At 53.5% G+C, this 18,417-nt stretch overlaps 1 protein-coding gene across 4 annotated transcripts in view; it reads right to left on the bottom strand.

The window, feature by feature from the left end:
* PITPNM3 (PITPNM family member 3) overlaps positions 1 to 18,417 on the bottom strand; it is a 93,205-nt gene that overhangs the window by 69,529 nt on the left and 5,259 nt on the right. For 2 of the 4 annotated variants that reach the window (XM_082443824.1, XM_082443825.1), the window contains exons 1-2: positions 4,897 to 10,814; positions 4,132 to 4,227 (exon numbers count right to left, since the gene is read on the bottom strand). In XM_082443824.1, the coding sequence (XP_082299950.1) occupies positions 4,132 to 4,227; positions 4,897 to 4,924 (124 nt within the window). In that variant the 5' untranslated portion in view covers positions 4,925 to 10,814. Of the gene's footprint in view, positions 1 to 4,131; positions 4,228 to 4,896; positions 10,815 to 18,417 lie in introns of those variants that run through there. The other 2 variants (XM_082443829.1, XM_082443826.1) reach the window with 1 other exon arrangement.

The raw sequence follows: 18,417 nt of genomic DNA, 5'->3' as shown, positions 1-18,417 counted from the left end.
GAATTCCCTGGCGGTCCAGTGGCTGGACTCGGCGCTCTCACTGCCGAGGGCCCAGGTTCAATCCCTGGTCACGGAACTGAGATCCCGCAAGCTGCGCAGTGCGGCCAAAAAAAAAAAAAAAAAGTACAATTTGATAAGTTTTGACCTATGTGCACGCCCAGGAAACCATCACCCTAATCAAGATAGTGGACATATATCCATCACACCCAGAAGTTTTCTCCTGTCCCTTTTGATCCCTCCTCCCCACCCCCAGGCAACCACTGATCTGCTCCTGTTGCCATAGACTCGTTTGCATTTTCTAGAGTTTTCTATAAATGGAATCATAATATGCGCTCTTCCTCAGTCTGACTCTTTTTCACTCAGCACAATTATTCTGAGATTCATCCGTATTGTTGTGTGTATCAGTTCATTCCTTCTTATTGCCAAGTGGTATTTCATGAATACTGAATACGTGAATGTACCGCAATTTGTTTATTCATTTACCCATTGATGTACATTTGGGTTGTTTTCACTTTGGGGGGATCATAAATAAAGCTGCTATAAACATTCAAGTACATGTCTTTAGGTGGACATATGTTTGCTTACCTCTTGTGTAAATATCTAGGCGTGGAAAGGTAGTTAACTATGATTAACTTTTTAAGAGGCTGCAATCTGTTTTCCAAAATAGCTGTCCCATCGTACGTTCCCACCAAGCAGACTTTAAAAGTCCCAATTCCTCCACATCCTGGTCAGTTGTCTTAATTAGTCATTCTAATAAGTATGAGGTAGTATCTCATTGTGGCTTCGGTTTACCTTTTCCTAATAACTAACGATGTTGAGCATATTTTCATTTTTCACCTTTCATTTTTCATTTATCTACCTTCTTTGGTGAGGTGTCTACTCCTCTGCATTATTTTATTTATGGAAACTATCAACAGAACTCACTTGCTTGTACGTTGTCTTCCCACCCATCACCACTAAACTGTAAGCTCCATGGGGGCCAGGACAGTGTCCCCTTGCCCTGCATCCCCTACACTTGGAATAGGGGGATGGACAGATGCTCAATAAATACTTGAGAGAGTAAATAAATGACTCTGAATTCTAGCCCCTGCTCTGCCTGACCCTTTGTGTGACCCTCAACAAGTTTCCCAGTTCTTTGGCCTCAGTTTTCCAGCCTGTAAAATGAGGTCAGGGTGTTGAACTCAAAGACCTTGAGGGCCCCCTAGCTCTGACATGGGTTTGAGGCATGTCCCCTCTTGGCCACCATGGGTTTCCCTCACTCTGCACTCCAACCTTGCTAGACTGTGGCTCCCCAGATACCCTTTGACTGTATTGACAGGACGGGGAGTGGTGCTTCTTCTGGGTCTGCAGCCTGGACCCCATCACCCATCCTGCAGCCTCCGATCACGGGTACCAGCTGCCCTGAGGCCCCATGCCTGCTGCCACAGCCCAGGGAGCTGGCATCCTGCCCAGGGGATTGTTATGGGCCCAGATAGCTCCATACTCCTACCTGACTTCCCCCCAGTCCCTCCCATGCCTTACATGCACAACCAGAGCCCCCAGAGCCTAAGGGTCTTCCTCTGCTACTAGACCATGAGCCATGAAGGTCTCTTGTCCCACCAGCTAAACCCTAGTGCTGGACAAGTGGGATGGAGCTGAAGGAAGAAAGGGAGGGAGGAGGGCCCCATTTTCAGTAGTAAGTCGAAGAAAAGGGCCTGACCTGGACACTAAGCTCCTGGGCTCCAGCTCCTCTGCCCCCACCTCGCTGTGTGATCTTGAGAGGTCCCTTCCATGCTCTGGCCTCTGTTCCTGACAATGTGGCTCCACCACGGCTGGAGGTGGAACTGCAGAGGCAGCAGGATGCAGGTGGGGACAGAGACCACACCCAGGCCAGGGTCAGGGCTCAGCCTGGGCTGGAGAACAGAGGCAGGGAGGTGACCCTTCAGAGCATGCCCAGAAAGCCGGACACTCATGGCCTGGCCCCAGATGCTGAGAAAGCTCTTGGGAGCAGAGAAGGAGGATGGCTTTACCTCTTACTGCCCTGAGCGGAGGAAATACGCAAAAGCCTTGTCCAGGGAGACCACAGGGAACAGACAGGAGGTGAGGAGTTGGCAACGCAGAACCAAAGAGGTTCCAGCAGCCTGTGGGCGGATCTTGGGGCTGAGCGCTACAGATGCTCTGGGAGAGGTGACATAGGAAAGGTTCAGAGACATGAGGTTCAGAGGTCTGGTAGGAAGTGCTGAGAGGTGGAAGACAGGGAAGGAGATGGGAGAGTGTGTGATCCTGGGATAGTGGAGAGAAGGAGAGACGGAGGTGAGGAGAGCGGGGAGGAGATGAAACAAAGGAACAGAAGAGAAGGTGGGGCCACCCATAAGAGAGGAGTGAGAGGTGAGGCCAGTTTAGGAACTGCAGACAGAGCAGTGAGATCATGGGGGCAGAGGACAGAACGCTGAGGGTCCGCAGGGAGGGAAGCAGGTTGGATCCACAGCTGCTCAAAAGGAAAGCAGGTGCATAAGGCCCATGGGGATGGAGATGAAGCTGACCGGCGCCACCCGCAGACGCCTCCCGCAGGGAGCCATCATCGTCATCTGCGAATGCAGAGCCCTGATGAACTACAAAAATATTTTAAATGAAAGTGTTCTAAGCATCAAAATATTGAAGCCGTTGTTGTCACACTTTGGGTTAGTTGCTATGGAGAAAGTCAGCCCCGGCTGCCACTCCAATCAGACGCCAGTGGGAGACAGGAAAGAAGCCCCAAATGGGCTGGTTTGGGGTTGGCATCAGGGAGGGGGTACTCCATCCAGAGTCAAGAATGGGGGAGGTTCAGGCTGGGGCAGCGTCCCACTGCCCAACCCCACCGTGCCTCCCCGAAAATCACCTGAGCTGGATACAGTCTCCATTTCTGGAGGCATCGAGCTGATAGGGAAACTGAGGCCCAGAGAAAGTGAAAGACTTGCCCAAGATCACAGAACGAGTCAATGACACGGCTGAGACCATGTCCCAAGTGTCCTGCTCTGGGTCCTGGGGTCTTGCCAGCGCATGCTCTGTTTCTCTTTCAAGACCCCATTCAGCCAGTATTTCAAAGCTGGCCCCATCCCAGGAGTAAGTCAATCCCCCAAATATGGTGACTTCCCAGAGTGGAGCTGAGCCAGCCAAGTGAGACTTGGGGACCCTCCTAGGCTTGTGCGTCTCACCCACCCCGGCACAGCCCAGGCCAGCATGACTGTGAGGGTCTTCTCTCCTGAAGTCCAGGCAGATTCTGCCTTCCACTGGTCCCCTGCCCTGCACGTCCTCATCTCTGAGACCGTGCTCTCTGCCTGAAATGCCCACCACATCTGGTGCCCTCTTCTCCAATCCTTGTAACGTTTCTTGTTTTCCCATCCTCACTTAGATAGCGCCCCCTGCTATGTCCGGCAGGCAGGCCATGCGCCCAGCACTGAAATGCAGAGCTGATGTCCTCCCCTCCCTCGTCTCTCCCCTGAACATCTGCAATAATCTAACTGGTCCGCATCTCCACTCCAGCTCCCCCTCCCGTCTGTGGGCTGACCTTGAGAGTCACCTACTGGGTCACATGCAGCCTCATCTCTCCTTTCCCCCTCCCGCACGGGCCTCCAGTTCCCGGAAGGCCCCCTCTTTCCTGCTTCAGCACCATCATACCTGCTGCGTCTTCTGCCTAAGGCTCTTTCCTCCCATTCTTCTTCTAGCCAGCTCCTATCCTCAGTGCTGCAGAGAGGATATTAAGGACCTCCCCAGCCTAAATCAGGTACCCCCATCATCACTCTTTCTATTAACACTTGGTGCTTTTTACTCAGGGGTATTAGTTCCCACTTGTGACTGTATTTTCCTTTACGTAATTGTTTGACGTTTGCCTCTCCCACTAGACTATCAGCTTGATGAGGGCAGTGGCCACGCCTATCTGTTTACTGCAGTATGGTAAGCGCCTGAAATATTGTAGGAACTCAGCAAATATCTCAAAGAGTGAATGACTGGACGCTGAGCCCCAGCCCTGGGGGGACTCACAGATTGGGTAATAATGAAGCACGGAATTGCAGTGTCTGAGTGGGGAGAGATACTAACTCCCAACAGGGATCCCCTTCTTGGAGCTTCTAAAAAGGTCACCCAGACAATGATGGGACAATGAGATTCACTCACCTCTAGCATCAAAGAATTCATCATCAGAGCTCTCCACTGAGTTGCTGAGGACATTTCGAAGGTGCCAGGGGGCACCACCGCCCGGGGGAGGGCCACCTGCCAAAGGAAACACACCTGTTAGCCAAGCTTGAGGCCGTGTCCTGGCATGAAGGAGGTAAACCCAGACTGCCCCTGGACCAAGGTTTAGTCGGCATCCTGCACGTCCCTGCCCTCCTGACTTCAAGTGCACAGCACCTCACAGAGCCCTCCCACCGCTGTGCTTTCATTTAAGACCCAAATTCCTTTCTGAGACGGCTCAGTGGGGCAGGAACGAGGGTGCCCATTTTGCACACACCAAAACCGAGACCAGAGGTAGTTAAGAGATGTTGCCAAGGTGACACGGTGTATCAGGAAGTATCAGGTAGGTTTTGCTGTGTTAATAAATCATCTTAAAACAATAACGGGGGCTTCCCTGGTGGCGCAGTGGTTGAGAGTCTGCCTGTCAATGAAGGGGACACGGGTTCGAGCCCTGGTCTGGGAAGATCCCACATGCCGCGGAGCAGCTGGGCCCGTGAGCCACAACTACTGAGCCTGCACGTCTGGAGCCTGCGCTCCGCAACAAGAGAGGCCGCGATAGTGAGAGGCCCGCGCACCGCGATGAAGAGTGGCCCCCGCTCGCCGCAATTAGAGAAAGCCCTCGCACAGAAACAAAGACCCGACACAGCCATAAATAATAAAATAAATAAATTAATTTAAAAAAAAAATAACGGTTCATTCCTCACTCACACACAGGTAGGAAGGGGGCTCTGGCCATGGCGGTCACTCAAAGACCCCACCTTATGATGCCAGCATCTCGAATCGAGACTTCAAGTTCTGCAGAAGCTGGGGAGGAGAGCACAGAAAGGCACGCCCAGTCGTAAACGAGTCTTCCCACACATGACAGACTTCTGCTCCTGTCATTGGCCAAAGCAAGTCACGTGACCAAGCCCAGCTTTAAGAGGGTGGAGGGAGGAGAAGCAGACACCCGGAAGGGCACTAGTGATGTTTGTTGCACACGTGTGCAGGCCAGGGAAGGACTGCAGCCTCCCTTGGGGAAAAAGCCCCACACTAAGAGAAGGGGGACCTGAACTTGAGTTCCACCCCGTCTCTGCCACTTGCAACCTCTGCGGCCATTTCCTCTCCATACCACAGCCTCAGTTTCCCCTTCTACAAAATATCGGCAACAATCAATCCCGAGCTCGAAGGATCAGAAATAACGCATGCTCAGCGCCTCTATCTCGGGGGGCGCTCAGTGATGGTGACTGCTGTTATTATTAATATCTACAGAGGCCAGGACATGGGGCTGAGAGGTTCTCCAGAGCAGGCAGGAGCAAGTGCACATAGAGAATGTGGCCCCTTGCCCTGAGCTCAGCCTCAACCCACCTCCTGCCCCGCGACCAGGGGGAGGAAGGCCAGAGGCAGAGCTGGGTCACAAGCCTCTTCCCCTGACCCCCATTCTCAGAGCCCCCTTTACTTGGCACTTTGGGACTCTCATGGAACCAGCTGGCACCCGGCACATCCAGGAACCCCTCCATCTGCTCCCTGGACACGTGAACTACTGGAGATGGCAGATGAATTCCAATCTAATTGTAAACATTAAAACCATATAAGTGTTAGAAGAAAATTGACCTGGTAATTTTCCTGAGGAAATAATCAGAGAAGTATACAAAGATGGCAATATATAGTTGATCATCTTGGTGTTCTGGTAATTCCAGTAAACTGGAAGAAATCCCAGTGTCCATCCACAGAGGACCAGACATACATTCACATACAGTCATCAAGGGAATTCTTTGCAACTGGTAGGAAAATCAAGTAGCTCCTTATGTATTGACATGGAAAGATGCCCACGGAGTATGGGTAGAAGAAAAAAAGTGCACATTGGTCCCAGAACCGTAGGTATCTTTTGACCCCATTTTTGAAAAATATACTTATACCTGCACACTGAGGATACGTACAGCATGTTAGTTAAGAACTCAGGGTCTGAGGTTGGAAGAGGCCTAGATTCAGGCTCAGACCCTTGCCTCTTAGAAGCTGTGTGATGTCAAGTGTGTCCCTTCACCTCTCGGTGCCTCATTTTCCTCAGCTATAAAGTGAGGAAAGCTCATACCTGCCCCATGAGCTTATTGTAAAGATGAAATAAAATACATCGAGGTGCTTAGCACAGGGCCTAGCATATAGCAAGTGCTCACAACAGTAATTATTATATAAATATACTCACACATGCATTAAAATGTCTGGAAGGACAGGCACCAAAACATCAATAGAGATTATCTCTACAGAGTAGAATTTGATAAGAAGCAGGGGAAACTCAATTTTTACCCTGCACATATAATTTCATATGACTATTAATTTTATAAATTCATCTTATCGGTTCTAAGACGTACATTTTTTGCACACCTCAACATCTTTAAAATTGGGGTGTGTCTTACATGATGGCATGTCCTCATTTAGTTGGCATTGTTTATTCTTTCCTGGGGTATAGAAAATAATGATGCATCTTACAATTGACTGCATCTTAATTCAATGGAAAACAGTAAAATCGCCATGCACACAAGGTACATCTTCCTCCGTATGGCCCTGGCCATCCAGTACATGTGGGTTCTTGCATCAGCAATGCCCCTACCTCAGTTTCCCCGTCTGTGCAATGAGGAACCTGACAGAGACTTTCCCCTGAAACTTTTCAACTCCGACTGATGTTTGAGGAGCCAGTCTGGCACATAGTAGATGTGGATGAACCAGTGAGAGGCGGGCATTCCCCCCGCCATGGCTAGAATGCCCATCACGATGCAGTCCTCAGAAAATCTGCTGCAGCCTCAGCTCACCCAGTCACCCTGCAGGATGCTGGCACCGTTCCCTGCCCTGAGCTCAGACCTCAGAACGTAAACTGTTCCTGAAGGGAGAGGCCAGCACAGGTCAGCCCAGGGACTCAGCCCTCCTGCCTGTCCCTCCTGCCCCACCCACCACAAACTCCCAAACACACACCCAGCTTGAGCTCCATGGCTTGGAGCCAGGCCAAAAGCACTTTCTGAAACACAGAAAAGGCAGAGGCCACAGGAAACACTGACCTGCGAGTCACTTCTAGGGGTAAAGCTGGGTCTGCCCTACACTCCCTGTGGGGACCCTCTAAGCTTTTGACTCTCACCCAACAGTGTGGATGGCATGACAGGCTGATCAGCAATTTCCTGCCCGTGACCCCTGGATTTATTGCAAGGGAGTTTGAAAATCCAGATTCACCATAACTGAGTATTTCTAACGTGGATATGGGACCGTTTCCCAAATGTATGTGGGGGGAAGTTCTAGCTAGTGCAACAAGACAAGAAAAAGAAATAAAAGGTATACATGTTGGAAGAGAAAAAACAAAACTGCTTTTATTCTCAGATGGCATGATTGTCTATCTAGAAAACAAAAACTCTGCAAAATCTACAAAAAAAGAACCTACTGGAACTAATAATTGAGTATAGCGAGATCGCAGGATACAAGGTCAAAATACAAAAGTCAGTTGCAATCCTGTATGTCAGCAATGAACTGGAATTTGAAATCTGAAAAACAATACCATTTACAATAGTATCAAAATAAAATAAAGAAGTGCTTAGGTATAAATCAAATGTATGTGAAGATTTCTGTGATTCAAAAAATACGATCACTTAAAATTCTTCTTGATTTTACACTAATTTTATATGTTTTCTCATATAAACCTATCCCTTTTATAGATGCTAAAGGTATAAAAACTATCAGACGTCCTATATCAATGTGCAAATATCCCCTGCTGTCCAAATCGATCCCATTACTAAGAAAGCAAGAATCAGGATAGTCAGGGCAGTCATATCAGCCTCATCTACTTGGTTCCTGAGTTTTGGATGGTGAGCAGCAAAGGTTTAAGTAGCGATGGGTTTGTCTGAAGATGTATCTGAGTCGATTTGGGTCCTGAGTTTGGATAGTGAGGGTTCAGCAAGAAGGTCCTGGTTATGGAGGGTCTCATACCTGTACAGTATATACTCCACCTGAGAATGAAGAAGGGCAAGGATATTCCTGCCAACCTCTCCCTCCTAAACAGAGTGTGTGCTGGAGCCTGAGGAAAAGAGGAGAGCTCTGGAAGTTGTCCCTCCCTCACTCCCACCACCACATCCATCCTTGCAGGCCACCATCATCTTAGGTCACCACAACACCCATAACATGTGTGACGGGCTGGCCTTGGTGAGAATCCCAGCAGGGAGAACCCGCCAGCAGGGAAGGCTGCAGGGAGGCCAGTTCAGCTGCATTTGAGGGAGATGTTCTCCCAGCTAGAGGTGGGCAGAGAGGGAAGGGGCTTCTGGGTGTCAAAGGGAGCTGTCCGTCCTGCAAGGCACTGTGTGAGTTGCTAGGGACACTGAGGTGAATAAGAGGGACAGGGCGTGGCCCTGCCATGGGGCTCTCCCAGCGCTTACACTCTGCGGGGTGTGGGTGATGGTGGCAGTGGGCAGGGAAAGCAGACCTGGAACAAGGAAGCAGCAAAGATCATTTCAGCAGTAAAAAGTGCTGGGAAGAAAGTAAAACGGTTCCTTCCTACCTCCACCACGTCCTCCTTCCTTGAGTGTCTCCTACGGTGTAATTACAGCCTAGAGAATAGACAGGCATGAACGCGTGGATCTGTACATCCACCGAGGGATGATGAAAAGGGCGATCGGCCCCGTCATCAAAAGAACTCTGTCACCTGTTCGAGTCATAAACGCTGAACCAGCGCTGTTTCTCCTTCCACGTGAACCCTTCACCTGATTGTTGACTCTCCTTTGTGGCCGAAATCTACAGTTGATTTTCTCTTCAAAGGCATCTTTTATCTGGTTTACTTTTATCTTCTTTGTTTTCAAAATGCATACCTGCACTGGTTTTTAAATACACACTATAAGTTTGTTTAAACCTGCTACAGTCCCTCCCTCCTTGCAAACAACCTGTGGAAAGGTAGGTATGTGGAGGGATCTCAGTTATCTACCCTGGTGTAAAAAAGAACCTATAAGAATGGATCATGTTAAGAAGCAGCCGTCACCTGGCTTCTGGGTGGAAGATGTTCCCTTCGTCTCTTCCTTCAGGGTGCAGGCTTTTTAGTGAACGGCAAAGATCATACTTCAAAAAAGGAAAACAGTGATAGACAGAGTATCTTGGGAGGGGTGTGAGGGGAAGACTTTTCTGAAAAGGTGTCAGATCAGTGGAGACTTGAATGATGAGAAAGAGCCAGACATGCTAAGCGCGAGTGTGTACATCTGTATGTGTATGCATGCTCCTGGCACACGCGTGTGGGATGGACAGACAGAGGAGGAGGATGAGAGCCTGTGATAAGAGCTGGAACAAGTGACGGAGGGGGAGACAGGTGTAAGGGGAGGTGAGAGAGGAAATGGAGCCAGACCAGGTAAGATTAGGGTTAAGTTTAGGGTTAGGATAAGGTAGGGGGTTGCCTGCTTGCTGTGGATGGGAGCTCAGAACAGGTGGATTTTAAAGTTCCAACCTCCACCCAGAGTCTATCACCTGCACACTTCAGGAAGAGGGAAACACAGATGCCCAAGAGGGTCAGGAAGTCTCCCAAGAGATAGGGGGCACAGGTCAGGTGGCTAAAGGCCACACGTGATCTTGAGAGTCAGAGAAGGTGGGTGCCATGATCCCAGAACAGCGAGGGCAAAGGCCCAGAAGCACAATCTCCTTGAGGTGGGTCCCTGCCCTTCACCTCTCTGCATTTTCTGTGTCTAGTACAGGGTCCCAGGTGGAAGAGGGCCAAGGGGTGTTTGGCAAACAAGCGAATGAACAAAAATGATCTGCTAGTTGCTTCACAGGTATTATCTAAAGTAATCCTAACCAAGCCTCGTGGAGTGGGTGTCATGAATCCCCATCTTACAGCTCAGGAAATAAAGTTCAGAGGGGTGAAGTCATTCGACTGAGGTCATAAAGCTAATAAGTGATGGAAGCAAGATTTGAACCCAGGTCCATATGACTCCAGGGTCTGTGCTCAGGACCACCATGCTGGGTGCTCTGTAGCAGAGCTCAGGGCACGGGGCCCAGGTCTCCTCTTCTCTTCCCTTCCCAGGCTGCAGAGTCCCTTCCGCAACCCCAAGGCTCAGCCTACTTCTTCCAGCAGACTCTTCTGTCCCACCTTCTCTACCACACTTATTCAAAACTCTAAATCAGGGGACTTCCCTGGGGGTCAAGTGGTTAAGACTCCGCGCTTCCAATGCAGGGGGTGTGGGTTCGATCCCTGGTTGGGGAACTAAGATCCCGCATGCCTTGAGGCATGGCCAAATTTTTTTAAAAACCTCTAAATCAGGATACAAGAGAAAGGGGAATATCCCAATCCTTCCCGGCAATCCAGAGAGAAACAAACGATCCTTCACACCCCACGATGCGCTGGTCCCTTAGCAAAGCTCGGGGTAGGGTGGGGGGCCTGCAGTGGGAGGGGCTGCGAGGAGCCATCCCCGCCCTCTCTCCTGGCGCATCTACCCGCCACCATCAGGTCCAGTGCGGTCTCCTCGACCTTGTCTCAGGCCTGGGTCTCCCCAGTGTGGGTGCAGCCAGAGGTCACCCACTTCCCCACCTTGGCCCTGGCTCCCACAGACACAGGAATAGGCAGACGGACAGATGGACAGGAGCCAACAGTGGGTACTCTGGCCAGTACCGGGGACCCCAGGGCAGCCCCGGCATGAGGGTCAGCCCCACCAGAAGGGAGTCACTGCCCTGCTCTCAGGAGCCCAGTCTGAGGGGGAAGACATTTCACGGTGAGGAAAGCCCTGGCACAGTAAAGTGAGGGAGGCGGGTATTGGCCGACTCTTCCTGGGCCAGACCTTGGGCCAGGTGGTGCCCAGGAGGAAGGAGTTGGGGACAGAGCTGAATGGGCTCAATCCAGGCTCCTGGGTGCCAGCCTCGGGGCCCAGCCCTGCACAGCCCCTGCACAGGGCACAGGACAAAGGAGGGGTGGGCAGCCTGGCCTCTGGGCTAAATGCCACCCCTACCTCGTCTCAGAGGTGTGGACAGGACCTCCCAGAGGCAGACACCCTGCAGGCTGAAGGGCCCAGAGGCCTTCCTGGGGGAGGAGGCCCAAGCTGAGCCTTAAAGGAAGGGTGGGCAGGGTTGGCCAGGCTGGGGCAGGGTGGGAGGGAGTAGAGACATGGGTCAAAGCAATCGGGCCATTTCCAAGAGACGCTGGATCCAGAACCTTCTCCTCAAGAGTAAGAAGTCTGGCTCATCAGAGCAAGGGAGGGGACATAGGCGTCTGCTGTGACAGCCATGGCCCTGTGGGTGTTCAAGTAACACCTACCAATTTCCAGACCTCCAGGGAGTCACAAGCACCTCTGAGCTGGCCAAGGTGGGCTGCCTGGCACTGAGCCTGCTGCCCGTGACTGTGGCCGCAGCTTCGGTGCCCGGTCCTGCCTGAGGCCACATCTGAAACCACGGCCCAGCAGGCCTGCTGGATTCCAGCAATCTGTGCCTCGGAAGAGGACGGGGCCGAGGGGGAGAAAAGAGCTCGGCTGTGGGCTCATTCAGGCAGGCCCCTCATCTCCAGTCTGTCTCTGTCTCCTCTGTCTCTCTGTCTCTCACATACACACACACACACACACACACACACACACACACACACACACACACACGCACGAGGATGGCAGGTTCTACAAGCACAAGCATCTGGGTCTAACTGCTGACAATCAATGCTGCAGAAACCATCAGGCTGCCAGACATCCCGTGGGCAGTGGGAGCCCCGTGGACACGTAGAGTCCAGAGCCTAAACGTGGCCCACACAGCCACACACACACACACACACACACACACACACTTAGAATCACACTTCACAGTTCTGGCCTGGGGTCCCAGGGGTCCATCCACTTGCTGGATGCAGAGTGAGAGATGCAGAGTCTGAGTAAGGCTCCTACTGGCAGGTGGGGGGGACTCTGAAGGCCCCCCTCCTCTCTGCCCCTCCTCCCGTAGCCCTGCCTTCCTCCTCTCACTGTCAACTCTGCCACTTCTCAACTGGTGATCTTAATAAATGTCACTACACCACTCTGTGTTCAGTCTCCTCCTCTGTAAAATGGGGGTAATAATAGTCCTTCCCTAGGGTTGCTATGAAGATTACGTGAATGAATATTCGAAAAAGGTTTGGCATGGTGCCTGGCACTCAGTGCTATAAAAGGGTTTGTTAAATAACATAAATAAATCATGATATCCACGGGCCTTTCTTTGGTCCTTTCACAGGTGGGAGCTCCCAAGAGTGGGCCCCTCTCCTTCTCCTCCAGCCCCTGGAATGGGAGCCCAGAGGGCAGAGCAGGAACTGCCCTCCTCACCCTGAGGCTGGAGGCTCCCAAGCCCCAACACTCTTGGGGCTGCTCCTGGTGCACGGCTGGCCCTTCTCTCCTCTCCACCGGTGCAGCTCCCTGGGGCTCTGTCTTATCTGCTCCCCAAACCTTGAGCTACCTAAGACCAGGACCTGTTCTGTCTGCAAGTCCCTCCACCCATAAGTTTGGGTTCCAGTAACACGTCGCCACTGGGAAGGGCCCCCCCCACCCCCCAGCCCATACCATGTTCTTTCCCTCCAAGACTTCGCTCCTGAACGTCCTGGTACCTGAAATACCCTCCATCCCCGCCCTACCCCAGCTGAAAGCCTTCCTTGACCCCAGTGCTGATCTGGGTGCCTGCCTCTTCCATACTTCCATAACGTCCTTTACCTGCGCCCATCAGAGCACCAATCTGCAGACCAGGTCCAGGCCTGCCCGTCCCACTGGGCTGTGGGTTCCCCCAGGCAGAAACCCGGTAGGAATCCTCCCCAGGCCCGTAGCCTCTCCCAGCCCAGGGCTGGGCACAGAGAAAGCTCTTGTTACACTCAGCATGGCCCAGCACCGGGTAGATCTCAGGAGGGCCCCCTCTCAGGGAAGTATCCCATAGGGAATGTCCTCAGGCCCCCTCTCTGGGTCAGGATGAGTCTGACCAGACCAATCAGGGCCAACCAGCCCATGCTCAGCCTTCAAGGGGCTATGGGGCCACCCAGGGAGAAACAAGAGGCCAGGAGAAGCTGATTCCAGAAAAAGGCATTATTGAAGGAAACCAGTGCTGGTTGGGGGTTGGTTGCTATAGAAACATGTCCTAACTATCTCCCAAACTGCTGTATGCGCCACTGATGAGCTCGTGTGCTGGGCTGTTTCAGGGCACATGCCAGGAGTCCCAGAAGGGCCTGTGTGCTGGGGTTCCCAGCACCTGGAACCCCGATCCTGGAGGACCCTGAAGGAATCCAGCTTCCAGGGGACCCACATAGCTCCATCAGTCCAGGGGTGGACTCAAGAATTGAGGCTGAGGCTCCGGGATGCAGAATTTTCCTGAGACTAGCCATGGCCCAACCTTGACCTCGACCACAGCCTAACCTCGAGCTGACCACAGATCAAGTCACAACCCCGATCCCAGAACAACTGGGACCTGAACTCAAACCAGGCCATGAAGCTGAGCACAGGGCAAGCCACACACTAAGCCTTGACCCAGTCATGGACCCAGCCACACGTTCGGCAATGACAAAAAAACTGAATGCCTCTAGCCACCGACTGAGGCCTCACCCCGGCCATAAACAGCACCAGGCACAATCAAGGCACTGTATCCTATAACTTCAAGGCTATTTTCACAGCTAACACTAAATTCTGTACAGCATTTTACACCACTGCCAGGGATTTGCACGGCCTTCACTTCCTATCATCCCCACGACAGTCCAGTGAGGTCAGTTCAGAAGGGCTCCGATCCCGCTTTGCAATGACAAAAGGGAAGCTCAGACGGGACCTGCCTCCCGTCATGCTCCCTGCGCCTGGGGGTGGCCTGGGGGTGGGATGACAACCCCAGTCTCCCAGCAGGACACAGGTGGGCCAACCAGGCGCTTTGGGAAAAAATGTGCTTTTTGAAAACCTGCTGGTATCTCATAAATATGCCACTTAAATACCCATTAATTACCTGATTTAGGAGAGGATTAGTGATTAATAGCTTTGGCTATCTATTGTACTTTCATTTGCTCTGCCAGTTCGGTCCCCAACAGTTCTGAGTTGTTTGGAACAATTCTCTCAAGCCCCAGATGTCCCGCTCTGTCCCACCAGACTCTTGCTCCGTAAGGGAGAGGCTTTCTCCTGCCTCTAAAGGGAGCTCCCAGAGCACCTGCCAATTCACCACTGATGGCTCTGCCACCTGCAGGCTTCTCAGGAGGGCGGGGGAGCCCAAAAGACAGGACAGAGGGGCCCCTTCTGATCACCCCAGGACCCACTGTGGGGAACAGGGAACAGAGACCAGGAGGGACCCAGGCATCCAATCAGGGCATGGGGAGACCAGATTGGGGAGGGTCACAGAGTCAGCGGAGGATGCGGGGGGCTCCTTTAGAGCCGCCACCTCAATGAGCTGGCCGGCTTTTTGGTAAGGTCACCAAAGGCTACCGTCAGTCTGAAGCAAGCGGCAGCAGGGGAGCTGCTCCCACCAGCCAGGGCCAAGGTGACTCCGACGGGCCATTTGTGCTACCTGCCACTCTGGAGTTACTACAGAGCAAGGATGGAGCCCAAGGTTGCCTCTGCCTCAGGCGCTGCATTTGGTGCCAAATCACAGCACCGGGAATTGCCAGCCAGGACCCCGGAGGCAGGGCTGCGTAATGCTCTCACCGCTGCTCCAGATTACACTGTACAAGAAGGAAACAAAAAGGCAGCAAAGGGATAAACACCACCCCACCCCACCCCCCACTGGGCAGTAATGGGAAGGCTGAAAATAGCTCCTTTTACCACAAGGGATGATTTCAGAATTGCTCAGCTGAGACCAGCCTCACGGGAGGTGGGAAGTTGGAGGGCCGGCGGCGGGGGGCGGGTACGGCAGGCCAAAGGGAGTTCTGATCAGGAGGGCAGCAAGCTGGACCACGGCCACAGCCGCCCCAAACCCCCCAAAGACAGACTCGTGGAACAGCTGCAGGCCCTCCAGCCCGCAGCCCGGCTCCTGCACACCTAGATCCATCCCCGAGGAGGTCAGGAGCGCAGGACATGACGTGCTCTGCAAATACTGAGCCGAGCAAACACAGCATCGGCGGCAGACAGCTCAGAAGAGGCCTCTCGGATCCACCAGAACTCAACGCCCCTCCCAGACGGAACCCAATGCGTTTCTATTTTTGCTTTCAACCCTTGTTTGGCATCCCCGGCTAACAGACGGCTACTTCCCCTCCCCCCTGAACAGCGGGTCATCTGGGAGGGGGAAGACCTCGCTGGCCTTCCCTGCCCCAGGTCTGCAAATTAACAGGCTGACCCTCAAAACGGAAGGTGAGGCGGAGAACAGCTTGACGCCCGAGGACTCCGGTTTCCAGAGGCAGATGCGTTAGCACCTGCCCCGCTGCCAGCCCTGACCGCCCCAGAACCACAACGCCCTCCCCGCAGGTCCTGTAGTCACCCCACACTCAGGTCACAGCCCAAGTCCCTACGTGCCACCCCCAGCCTCAGCCGGGCCCCAGCTTGAGCCGTGACCCCATCCGCGAGTGAACCTCACGAATGCCACCCTGGGGAGAGTCTGGAGGAGGCGGGGTGGGGGCCCCACTGCAGGGACCCAGCGCCCACCCACAGCCGCTGACAGGCAGGGGCACCTCACACGCGCGCCCCCCGGTGGCCACACGGCTGTGCAGGCCTCCGCAGGCAGGCAGACGTGGGGCCCTGGAGGTGGCATTTACCTCCGGAGTGACTCACTAAGGCGCCCATTCGTTTGCGGAAGGGGCTGCAGTGTAGCATTTCCCTTCTCTTTAGAAAACAAGAATTTTAGAAGAGGGAGTATAAAGAGATTTGAGGGAGTGGGTGGGGAGCTCAGATCCCATTTGATTTCCAGACTCATCTGTTATGCATTCTCTCCTCCCCCCTCCCACTCCCAGGCCTTCCCCTGGGGGCCCGGGCTGCCCCCTTCCACGTGGCTCCTGGCTGCAGATCTGGTGATAGGCTGGGGCCCCGGGACCCCCAAGAGGCAGGTGCTCTCCATGTCCTGGTCTTCAGCTCCCCATTTGTCCTCCCATTCCCACCACCCTTGTGAGGGAGGAGAAGGGAGGAGGTGAGGGCTCAAAAGGCACAGTAAAGCCAGTGGGGAGCGAGGCCAAGAAGGAAAAGAGAGCAATGTTTGAGCTGGCGCAAACTCAGAGCTGTCCTGTCCCCCGAACTCATTCCTTCCCATTCCCCTTTTACAAATGAGGAAACTGAGGCCAGAGGGGCAGTTCAAGGGCAACCAGTGACAGAGCCAGGTCTGTTCTTTGTTACACAGTCCAACTCCTAGGAATGCTGAATCCCAGAGAAGACGAGACCTAAGTTCTAATCCCAGCTCTGCCTCTGACTTTATGTGTGACCCTAGAACCAGACACTTAACATTTCCAGGCCTCAGTTTTCTCATCCATAAAATGGGAATAACATCAGCCCTACTTCGTGATAATCCCTGACCCTCTCCCTCCCTCTCCCAAGCCTGGAATCCCAGAGAATTTCTGGGAGGCACCCAGATCCTACTGAGTAGCTCCCAGTCCTCAAAGCCTCACTGGTCTTGGGAGTTCACACCCTCTGTCGTTGAAGACACCAGAGCTCAGAGAAAAACCCTTTGCCTTTCTGGCCTCGGTCTCCCACTTGCATAATTAACAGGTAGGACCAGAAGATCTCCAAGCCTCTTCTAGCCATGAATTACCACTGTATACTAAGATGTATATGAGAAAACATCCCACTTTCTGGCCAGTCCAACACAGACATGGCCCCAGCAAGGGGGGCCTAGCCATGTCCTCATACTCTGTGTTCCACCACTCGAACACCAGCTAGGACTGGGGCTTCATGCGCTGGGGGTAGGACTCTGTTTTAACTGTACTGTCTTAGACTCACCACACCACACCACAGCCAGGGCTAAGAGGCAGCAAAGGGTCTCAATCTGGGGCCTGCTGGGGCCTGCCAGGTCGGCTGCTGTGACAGGTTACTCAGCAGAGGAACCAGAGACTGGCCCAAGCTCCAGCACTTCCCCGACTGCACAGAAGGCCCCAAAGGCTTCCTGGGGGCAGAGTTTTCGAAAGGCCTTGAGTTGGGACACAGGCATCTGATTTGGCCCTAGCCTTCTCCCTAGGAACCTGAAAAGGTGCATTTGCAATCTCCACGCAGAAACGTGATGCTCTTCCCCAGATACACAGCGAAGCCATCCCAGCACCCTCGGCCCGGGAGTTTCTGAGTCGTGCCTCAAATCTCCTGGCACCTCCCCAAAGTCCTGAGAATCCCAGAGTTGGTCCCTTTCCGAAGCTTCCAAATGTTCTGTCCTCTGAGAGCTCCGGCCACTCCCCACACCACCACCTGGGAGCCGTGAAGCAGGGGGCCCAGAAGAAGGTCTGGCTTTGGGATGGTGAGGGGGCAGCTGACTCAGCAGAACAAGGTCCCAGCCAAAACTCTGGAAACACAGGTTCTGGGCCCAGCTCTGCCACCATCTTTTTCTGTGGCCTTGGGCAAATACCTACACCCCACACCCCAGGCCTCAGTATCCCCTCATGGTGAGGGCTTTGAACATGAGTTTCTGGAAGCGTCCTCTCAGCTCTGCCACTATAGGATCAGTATTTTACTCACTTGAATTACTGGGTTTGATACAGTCCAGCCCTCTGGCTCCGCCCCTCAGAGCAGAGGCCAACACCTGGGAGCAAATAAACTGGTTCCTCCAGCCTGGAAGGCCCAGCCCTGTGGCCCCAGCCCGGCCTCTCCAGATGGTCCTGGCCCAGCCTGAGAGGTTCCAAGACCCTCTTGGCTGTTGTCTCTGTTCCTGCCCGGCGGGGCCTTCCACTTGCCCTGCCCCCGGGCGGGCAGACACCCCTGCCAACATGCTGGGGTGTGGAGGGAGGGGTAGAGGGGCCCAGGGAGGAAGGGAGGGGCCGTGCGGCTGGCAAGAACCAGCACAAACTCTTCCCAACTAAGACAGCCCTGCCAGGCTGGCCTCGCTTTGCCCCCCCAGGAGCAGCCAGAGGGATCTGTCAAAACACCCAAGCCTTACACAACCCTCCCATCCTCCATGCTCTCCGGAGCTCCTCTCGGCCTTCTGCACCCCCCTAGGGACGCTTCACCCCAGCCAGACAGATTTCGCCACCCTTGGGCACCTCCTCCCCACCCACCCTCATTCCCACCCGCCATACCTACACCTTTCCCGTCCCACCCTCCTAGCCTCACCTGCCCGTGGAAGCCTGCCCCTTGCCACCTGCCTGTCCAAATTCTGCCAGCCTTTAAGGCCCAACTTCTAGAGAAATTCGGCCTTCGCTGTTTCAAGCCACCACTGGCCTCCTCTCTG

This window comes from Balaenoptera physalus (genome assembly GCF_965194825.1).
Source record: "Balaenoptera physalus genome assembly, chromosome: 20".
Lineage (NCBI taxonomy): Eukaryota > Metazoa > Chordata > Mammalia > Artiodactyla > Balaenopteridae > Balaenoptera > Balaenoptera physalus.
This window is presented reverse-complemented; position numbering and strand designations above follow the sequence as displayed.